Raw genomic sequence first — 10,378 nt, 5'->3', positions numbered from 1 at the left:
ACATAGAGTAAACATTAAGATTCCTGAATTTTCATTACATCTCTTATATTCAATGAATCATTTATATGCAAATTCACTCAAATTTTGCAGCATAAATCTTCAATATTAGTGTTTTTGTAGTCCTTTCTTTGAATTTTAGTGGCATATTTTGAGGGAATTTCAGACAAGCACTGCCAAAACAGTAATAGGCTTCAATAACTGCCTTTTGTAGACTGAAGTGACAGCTTTGAGGTTGGAAAATTTTATCTTTTCTTTAATATTCAGTAGTTTTACACTGACAAGAAACACATTTTTGAGTCAATAGGCTGAAATCTGATAAAAAGCATTTAAAAACCCAAGTAGATTGATTGTGTGCAATCACTGCAGGAGAGTGACTCCAGCAAACAAAAAAGGCTCAATCTTCCCCTGCCTCACGGTGACAATTTTGCTTTATGGGGAAGGAGCTGTGCAGCACATTATCTGCAGCACATAAGCTGCAAATGCGACCCTTTAGATTCTTCTTTTATTTTTTTTTTCCTGCATTTAAAAGGCTTGTTTAGAATTTCAGAGACTTGTTTTCTTTGCCAATTTCCCCAGCATCATTTTTATGAGTCAGCTCAGACAGTCTTTACTTTTCAGATGTCAAGGCCTTGCGTTACAGTTCCTACATTAGCAGGCAGGCACGATGCTAAATGTCTCTGCTGCAATTAAAACAGACAAACATCAGCTTGGATCTGCCAAGACAGGAAGCTCTGGCTTTGTGCACGCCTCCATAGCATGATGAGTATTTTTAGATTAGGTGTGGTAATTAGAGTGATACCCAGTGCTGACATTTGTCTCTCACACAGAGATGAACTTTGAAAACAATGATAATTACATTTGGAATGTCTATATTTATATTTAGGTTGATTATGTATCTTTCTTTTCTTCATCATGTTTCAGTTTTTAAACCATTCCGCTCCATTCTGGCCTCTCCAGTTCGAATCACTCCAAAGCATTTGCTTTTGCACAGCAACAGCAAGAGCCCCTTTATATTTCCCAGAAATGAGCCTGTAAGATTTCCTGGGGAAAGAGCCTTTTTAAAAAGTCCTCAAAGTATTCCAAGTAGGTCTCCTTTGTCATTACAGATCTTGATTATATTGATTTTAACAGATATTTCTATGCAAACCAAAAATTTTACATCTCTATAAAATGCTAATGAATAAAATTAGCATTGCACTGCAGACAGCCCAGTGTATCTCTCTGTACCTGTTTGCTGGAAAAGTTGCTCATTTTTCCTGCTTGCTTGAGTCTTTTTTTCCCAAAAATATTCAAAGTGTTCACCTTTCCCCCCAGATAGTCACCCCTCTTATAATCACCTCATTTTTTCTGGTTTTTCAGACAGATTTTAACTTCCCTCTCTACACAGAAGCTTGATTTACACAGCAGAGTAGAAAATCCCCACATGCTTTATCGAGCAGCTGAATTTTGGAAAGTTTTAGACAAGCTTTTGGGTACAGCCTTTTATCATCTCTGGTAACGAAACAACAACTCAAGCTAAGCACAGGTTAAAAGCAATTTCTCTTAGTTTAATCTCATTATGTTAATCAACTCTTTTACTACATGCATAACAGCTGCAGCAGCAATGAATAACTTCATTTCAGCGCCTTATAAAATGTTCTTTTTTCTTTGCACATCCTACTCATCTGCTCTAGAACACACCACAGCTGGTGGCTTACAGCTACGGGTTAAAATCTAGCACAGAGCTCCCAGGCACCCCATTCATCTGTCACTTGGATGGATGTACACAGGAACTTTCCTTTTTATAAACACAGATTTTATCCTGGTGGAGAAAAAGAGGGAGAAAAGGTAGCACCAGTTCCACAGTGAAAAGCAGACCTACAGATTTGGAATTAAATATGAAGACCAAGCTGTCACATCCTAAACACATCTACTGTTAGAGCTTTAGTTTGAAGCATTAAATTAGCACCAACAAAAGGCATCTAAATCATGAAAACACTAAAAATAAAAGTGGAAATACGTTATTAGTCTCACTATAGTTATCAGGCATGCCGTGTTTTCATACTGGAATAGGAATGCAAGGACCAGAACACAGAGGATACATCTTGGAGAAACACTTATTTGCAAGCAGAGTCCACAAGTACCTTCTTAAAATATGACTTTCCTGACCACACAAGGGAGGAGAACTGTCTTCTGGTTGCTGCAGGAACCAGTTCTTGCTCCTTTCCTCTTCTGCTTGACACGTGGCACTTCTAAGGAGGAGCAGACTCACGGCTGCTCCAACTCCAGCTCAGCCCTAAGGCCACGCCTGGAAAAACCTGAGGAAAAGGCAAAAATGCTAAAATATCGTATGGGCAGCACATCTCCAAAACTGGGCAGTCTCCAATATGGGCAATCTCCAAAATTGTCTGCTGCTGGGAAACAAAAGGATCTTTTCTAAACAAACCCATGTGCATGTTGTAACAAGGCCTTACCTCAGCCCAAATTACCTGGCAGGACTTGGAGCCCGTCCTACGGGCAAGAGATGCTTTTTTTGAACTCTGCACCAGGGCTGCAGTGCTTTGGTGAAAATATTGCACTTTGTAGGACTGGCCAGCAAATCCCTGGGATTCAGGAATTTCCAGCTGGGCTCCTGGTGCTCCCTGTGCCTGCAGGGAGGAAGGCAGAACCATGGGAGCACAATTCCACAATTCCCCTGCAGCTCGGCAGTGACACCAGTGCTAAAATCGTGCACTTCTTCAGCTACTACACATTTCTGCCTTGCTCTGGTCTTGTTTTGCCAGAGCTCTGTGAAATTCCACACTTCCCTTGCCTCCTGAGGTGTCCCTGCAAACCCCAACTTGCCAACTCCACCCAAACCAGGGAAACCCTTCAGCTCCATAAATTTCCATCCATTTTCTTAATTTGGAGGTTGAATACATTATCTAGCCCAACAACTGATGTGTCAGCAGTTATTGGCTGTAGGGGAATATACTCCTGCACAGTTCTGATGCCAAAATAAATAACATTTTCCTGCTTGAAAGGGTCCTGCAGACATAAAAGCTATAACTGCATCAAAGAATAAGATATTACTGCCTTAGTGTCAGGCCAACAAGAGCTGCTCTTTAAATATGGACTAAAATAAGATAGAAAAATGCATAAAATGTTGTTTCATTAGTTCCTCTTTTGATGGTTATTTCTTTATATCACATTCATGGTGAGAAGATAATCCCTTTAGCTCAACAACAACTCATTAACCATGTTTTCTCAATTAGAAATAGCTTATTTTCTAACAAAGCAAACACCATAAATGCTCCTGCCTCCAGCTCATAATGATTTTCTATAAGTAAATGTATCAGAGGCATAGTACAAGGATGAAGCTTGGTACAAAGAGAAATGACACAGAAATGGAAGATTTTTCTGATCATAAAAAGCTCAGTTGTTGTACACATCGTGTGTGAATATTTTTACTGCTTACCAGAGGCCTGCTAATCAGGTGCATGAAGCAACTGCAAATAAAGTTAAATTTTCTTGACTTTCTGACAGTTTGGGGCTTCCCAGTAAAAGGACATTTGGAAAGCTGAAAATGGGAGAAAAGCATAGCTGGGGAAACACTTTTAAATAAGTTCTGCTTCAGAAACCCAAAGAACAGAGTGCAAAGGAGAAAACTGCTTTTGTGGATGTAGTTTATTAATAATCATTGTAATTAACAAGACAACATGCTGTACAGAAACCTGAAATAGAACTACTGCAAATTTACTGGACTTTAAATGCTGCTGGACTGTGGAATATGGGTGTCCAGCTGCATTCTTTGTAGAGTGTGGTTAGGGCTGTTTCAATACACAGACATACACTGCTCACTCTCAGATCCTGTAGTATGCCATAGAGCAGGGAGATTTCCCAGAAATACAAACTCAAATATTTACAAGAAATCGTCAATCTCTTTCTTCACTAGGGATAACATAAGTTATACACAATTTTCCTATGCATACCAAATAAAATCTTTGCCTTCAACTTTACTTTGTGTCTGCACAAACCAATTCCTTCCCGTTTATTTACCCAGCTAAATCAGGGTAGTAAACTGCAGTGTGATCGTGTAATTGCTTATCATTGATTAAGGGTCGGAATTCAACCTGCAAAAGGAAAACATGAGAAATCAAATAAAGCTAAGCGTAAATTTCCCAACTTTAAAAGCTCAGCTTGACTCGAGCACCCTTGGGCTGATCAACCACGACCAGTGGAGATGTTTGGGCTCTGCCTTTGGGCCGTGCTGGAAGCAGGGTGGTGCTGGTGGGTTTGGGCTGCTGGAGCTCCCCAGGGGTTACAGCTTGCTCAGGGTAGGGCAGAGCCAAATTTCCCTTCTCTGATGCAGATCCCAAACAGATCCAGCGGGGTCAGGGATGCAAAGGGACTGCTCTGCTCCTGCTGAGAGCTCCAGCACCACAGAACTGAGGCTGTGCTCATCCATAAAGCCTCAGCTGCCATTAGCACGGGCCATGCTAATTAGCTAAACGACCTCAGCCTCTGGCTGGCCGCGCAGACACGCTCAATTATTCCTTAGAAGTAAGTTACACCTCAGAGTAGAGCTCAGGAAAACAGACGCCATCTCTTACTTCAAACAGTTCGACTCGGTTCTTTCTTTTAATGGGTTTTGTTTGTTTGTTTTATTTTAGCGTTGACTGCCTTGCAATATGGAAATAATCCTTTTTTGCAATGCTCAGGAGTGCCACAAGCGTGAGTTTGGAGGGGGAAATAATCGAGACTCGACTGTGTGACACATCACTTTGAAGGCAAAGGTTTTCCTTTATTGTTACACTGTATGGAACAAATCTAATCATGTAACTAGCATTTACTGTATATTGTATATAGAATTGCTTTCTCCACAAATTCACACGAGTAAGATAAAATAAGTTAAATGACTAAAAAAGGAAAAAAAAAAAAAAGAATACACAAAAATATACAGTCTATGTACTAGATAAATTATTTATATATATGGCAAGATGTGTAACAAGTCTCTAGCAACATTACTCCTCTGGATACTGACATGCTACTCAGAAAAATGTTGCCTCAAATGTATATTTTTATATATTAGAGATATAATATATAAAAATGAGAGAATGATTTATCTCCTGGTACTATGTGTATTTACAATTGATTGTTCTGTATCTTGTTGACTGAATTTTAGAATATCAAACACATTTTCATAGATATAATGTTTAATACTTAGAATCAGACTCATCTTGATAATATATAATATATAAATTTATAATTTTTAAGTAATTTTTTTATTGTTGTTTGGTTTGGGTGTTTTATTTGATTGTTTTCAAAGAAAGGAGGATGGTTAAATGCTTCTCTACCTTCGGAGAAAAAACTAAAGTAACCCCTAAATATTTAAATTAAGTAAAGTTTGTTGGGGTATTTTTCCCTGCCAATGAAAAAAATCCCACTAATTCTGGATCTTTCACCTTTTCTTATAAAAATCCTAAAATTGTAAGAATTAATTCTTTGCCAGGAAATTTCAGTTACAATTTTCATTCTCAAAAGAATCATTGCAGGCAAAAAAGAAAAAAATAAAGAGTTTTGCAATGGAGCTGCCAATTCCATAAACATTTGGTATAGAAGCATCTGTAATAAAAACCAAATATCTCTGCTTACAACAGGAGGAATTACTGTCAGCATTATTCTAAATTTGCAGAATTAGTATGTTTGGTAAATCTGTGTAAACTACAGATAAACTCATATTTTGCATATCCCTGAAAAGAACTGCCGAATTCTCTCCTCCTGACATCTCCAAAGCAAACAACAAAGGGCTTTGTATACATTAGCTATGAATTAATTTGTCAATTTTTTAATTGTCCCAGAACTGGAAATGAGATGTGTCAGTACCCAAAGGATTAGTATTTTTTTTCCAGGATTTACATGCAACTGGAAGCCAGTGTGCCACATCTTTTCTAAACGTTATTGAAAACTACTTAAAAAAAAAAAAGAAAGCAAAAGAAGTACATCATTAGATAATCTGATGTCCATTAATTAAACCCTATCAGTAGGTTAAAAGTGAAGCTTTTTTTGGTTTTTTTTTGGGTTTTTTTTTTATTTTGCACAAAAAATCTAAATGTGGTTTGAATAGATTTACAGTGGGGACAGCAATATATAAAGCTACTTATACCTGCTGGGCACATAAGAGAAGCTCTTTTAGCATTCATTGGAAACCCTCAACAACTTGAACTTCTGTAAATTTTACAAGCAGCTAATATTACAGCATTTTTACACACAGTTTTGTTTATAAATTACAGATTTAAGTTATATTATGAAGCCTACATAGAGTTCTACCCATAGGAAATATTCACACACTGTTTTTCCCCTCCATACAACTTCGATTGTCTCACTTAATGTAGCAATAAAACAAAAAAAGAAGTTATGTGTTTTCTTAAAGGAAAAAATTCTTTGTATGTACATACTGCAAATGATGAAATGGCTAAAGGCCAACAAAGTACTAGAAGGAAATACTAGAAGGAAAATATGGTTTTATCATCTAAGAAAGGAATCTCCTTTTCATCCACTGTGGAATTTACCAAGAGAATACGTTCTCCAGTTCACAGAACATTGAAAAAAAATCCTTCCTCTTTAAGGAGAATCACCTTGAGACTTTTTCAAATAATATGATTAGGGTTTGTTTATATTTATCCATTCCATTACCTAGATCCTTCTTTCTTTGCTGAGCACTATCAGTCATTCTCTAACAACTAATCCACAATGACAAGTACTTCTTAATCTAACAGGTTTGTGATGAAGTAACTAATATTACAGTTCAACTTTTTACTGGATACTTACAATAGGTGAATATAGCTGTAAAAAAAGCCGTACACGTCACTTTTAAATATTCTTTAAAACACCGGTAGCTTGCAGCCACGACATCACATCAGCCAAAAAAAAAAACTACCCCACTTCCTACTGTTTTCAGCAGTGCCCATGTAATTTTCAACTAACAGGAACAGTAGCCAAAGCAAGCTCTGCAAGACGGAAAAAAAAAAAAAAAAAGAGAAATAGACTTATGGCTTGAAAAATACTATAAATATAACATTGTTCCTTGAATTATAGAAAGGAAAAATCTTGGAAATTAAAAGAAGATAAAGTTGTTGGTTATTTGTTTCCATTTTTGATCTTGGATATCCTCTCATTGTCACGTTGTCTATTTCACACAGAAAAGCCTAGCTGAGAGCTTTCCATTCCTGCATTCTTTCAGAGAATAAATACCTGTACATTGAGCCAATAAAAATTAAAATAAAAATCAGTTGTCACATACATTCTCCTTCTTAATTAGATAAAAGATAAATTTTGGTGGAGAAGAATCCTTCTGAAGAATTAGATTTTAGGATCTTATTAATTCTATTATGTCAAGTAATCAAATGAGAAATTGCTCACTTGATCTCTAATGCTAAGCAAATGGAAGATGAAATCTATGAATATGCTATAAATTATAACAACAAAGAAAAAAATTGAGTAAGCTATTTTTAGACCTCAATATTCCCCAAACCGTACTAAGGAATTGCCTTCAAAGGGAGGAAGAACTGCTGGCAGATATTTGCACTGCATGGCCCATGTAAGAAAGCGAACAGGATTTTGTTTTTCTTCTGATTGTTTCTGGGTTGTGGTTTCTCTTCCCCTTTTCCTGGATTTTACCAAGAGCTACGGTAAACACCTTTCAACCAGGTCCAAAGGATTTAGATTTTCCGTTTCAGATTTAGGATTATATATACACAAATATTCACAGGCCCAAGGAGTTTGTAGGCGGCCGAGGAGCAGCGCTAGGCCGTGACTATCCACAGTCACACTTAAAGCCTGAAGTGAGGGATTTGTCAGATATGCATTTACAGCTGGTGCTCGTGTATAAACGTGGCGCTGCTGGCCGCCCCCGGCGCCGGGTGGGACGCGGCGAAGTTTGCCAGAGGGATGACCTTGACGGGATCCTCACTGGCGCAATGTCTTTCGCAGGTGTTGTAGAACTGGGGCCTGGGCCCTCCCTGGCCCTTGTCACTGTCGTCCTTTGGCAGGGGCCTCCCAAGGGTGTGACGTCCCTCGGGTCTGGCTCCTCGGCCCCAGCCTTGCTGGAAGCCGAAGGATGGCAAGGAGGGGTTGGGCTGCTGGAACTGCGTCAGGGCCGGCGGCATCCAGCAGTTGTCGGAGTGGCCGAGGATGAGGCACTCCTGCGTGCAGTTCTCAGAGGCTTCGGCCAGAGCTTTCTGCAGGTTCACTTCGATAGCTGGGAGGGTGGAAAAACACAAGACATTGTCAGGGGTGTGAGGATGGAGGCACAGAGGGAGTCAAGGTCAACAGAGCGATCCCTGTCCTGCAATGATGGCCACAGTTTGGGAAGGCCTCCAGGTGCAGAGCTTCAGCAAAGGTTCAGATATTGGGGCCCAGGGTGTTGTCGCAGTTCACACCATCATTAAAGCTTTATAATAAGCCCTTAAACACTCGATTTCCTGGAATCACACAACTGCTCAGGCTGGAAAACTCTTCTAAGACCAGTGAGTTAAACCATGAACCCATCACTGCCCCATTCACCAGTGAGAAACACCCCAAGTGCCACCTCCACACGTCTTTTGAACACTCCCAGGGATGGTGAATCCACCACCTCCCTGAGCAGACTCTGACAATGCTTGAGGACTCTTTCAGTGAAGAAATTTTTTCTCAGTCTAAACCTCCTCTGGCACAACTTGACCCCGTCTTCTGGACAAGTCACCTAAAATAATATTTTCACTCCTTGCAATTGTCATTTCTGTACTAAAGCTAAAAATGTTATAATAATTTAAAGCCATTACTCTAGTTATTTGCATAGAACTGCTTGAAAAAAAAGAATTTTGGTTTCTTGAATATTCTCTTAAAACTGAATTTTTTATTGTTTTCCTTTGCTTAAGGTAAAAAAACCTAAATGGGGCACTAGCCAAAGATGGTTCATTGGCCTCAAAGATGCACTCAAGGGCTAAAAGAATGAAAGAGCAAACAGATATTTAAAAGAGAATTGATTTCTCCATGCATTTGATAATGGACACCTTGAAAACTCAAAGAGTACTAACAAAGGAAGATGTAACCTCTATAGTGTGCTAATAATCAAACCAGATTTCTTAGCAGATGCAAGGTTTGTGCATCTGCTAGATGATGGCAGAAATTTTAATTTGGTCAAAGGCAAAGTAAACTACCAAATCTAAAAGACATTCATTTGTAATACATAAATATTCTTGATTTCTTTCATTTAAATTGTGGCTTTAGCATGGTAGGTAATTAAAAAATTAATGGAATTAAATTTCTATGAATGATTCCTCAAAATAGTTTTAATATTTCAAGTGTTAATTTTATATTCTCTTCCTGTGTACATGGTTAAATACATGAGAAGTGCAGAAAGATATTGATTGGATATTTCTTTGTGTTTTTGTCACAAAACTTTCCAATGAAAGATACATTCATATTTTTAATACCTGTTTTAATGAAAATAGCATTTAAAATAAGATTCTGCTTCATAAGCACTGGAGAAAGAATGCCACTAAAATTACTTATAGCAATGAGTGCTGAGTAGGAGCCTCCCACCCTCTGAGCTTTATGTTTAAACAGATGCTGCCTTTCTGTTTTAACAAATATTTTGCATGTTGAAATCTGTGTAAAGCTGCAAAGCACAAACACTTATTTCCATGTTACATCTCCATACAAAGGAATCAAGTTTTCCTTCAGGCATTGAAATATATAATGTTGCTGTCCAAACCAGGATACTTTTATTTTTTAAATCTACCACGTTTAAGAAAACAGCTGGTTGCTTGTTATATCATGAATGTTCTACTCTTGATTATTTCTCCTTCAGGATGCTGTACGTGTCAGTTAGAGGAGTGATTGTTTATAAATGTTATTTTGGCGTATTGCTGCCATTTCAATATGTCCTCAGTCATTTTGCCTGAGTATTTTTCAGTTTAATCCTGACAAAGCTTTGGCACCTTGCTGTTGAAACACTAATCCAGCTTTGATGGGCAGTAGGAGACATAAATATGGAAATAATTCAGTGGAGGCAATAGTTACTGCAAAAAAGAAAAGTTTCTAGTGGTAGATTAGTCTAATCTTTCTGTGTCCTACTATCTGCTATTAGAGATATAAATTTAAGTATATACAAGTCTTTTAAGCTCTTTAATTATCCAGCTTTGCTGCTATTCTGATGAAGGCAATTCACTGAAATCAGGTACAACCTTGACAGAGTGTGTTATCCCCATTTTGTAGAGAAACTGATCTTTTTCGCAGTAATTAAAACATTAATTAATTAAAAACCCCTTAAAATGCTATTAATTCAGAATAAAATGTGAAACACGATTGTTTATTTGGAAATAATACTTATTTGTTTCGAGCTCTTTACAGCAAGCTGTTAGAACACTTCTTTTTT

The 10,378-nt window shown here is 37.9% G+C and overlaps 1 protein-coding gene across 3 annotated transcripts in view; it reads right to left on the bottom strand.

Annotated features, from left to right (window-relative positions):
* Positions 1–4,741: 4,741 nt before the first annotated feature.
* The window catches only part of PCDH11X (protocadherin 11 X-linked), a 426,119-nt gene continuing 420,482 nt past the window's right edge, over positions 4,742–10,378 (bottom strand). The window contains exon 7 of one of the 3 annotated variants that reach the window (XM_023925911.2): positions 4,742–8,218. In XM_023925911.2, coding sequence (XP_023781679.1) covers positions 7,827–8,218 — 392 coding nt within the window. In that variant the 3' untranslated portion in view covers positions 4,742–7,826. The remainder of the gene's footprint in view (positions 8,219–10,378) is intronic. The other 2 variants (XM_086850087.1, XM_086850088.1) reach the window with 2 other exon arrangements.

This window comes from Cyanistes caeruleus, chromosome 14 (genome assembly GCF_971803275.1).
Source record: "Cyanistes caeruleus chromosome 14, bCyaCae1.hap1.1, whole genome shotgun sequence".
Classification (NCBI taxonomy): domain Eukaryota; kingdom Metazoa; phylum Chordata; class Aves; order Passeriformes; family Paridae; genus Cyanistes; species Cyanistes caeruleus.
Note: the sequence above shows the minus strand (reverse complement) of the source record. Positions and strands in the feature narration are given on the sequence as shown.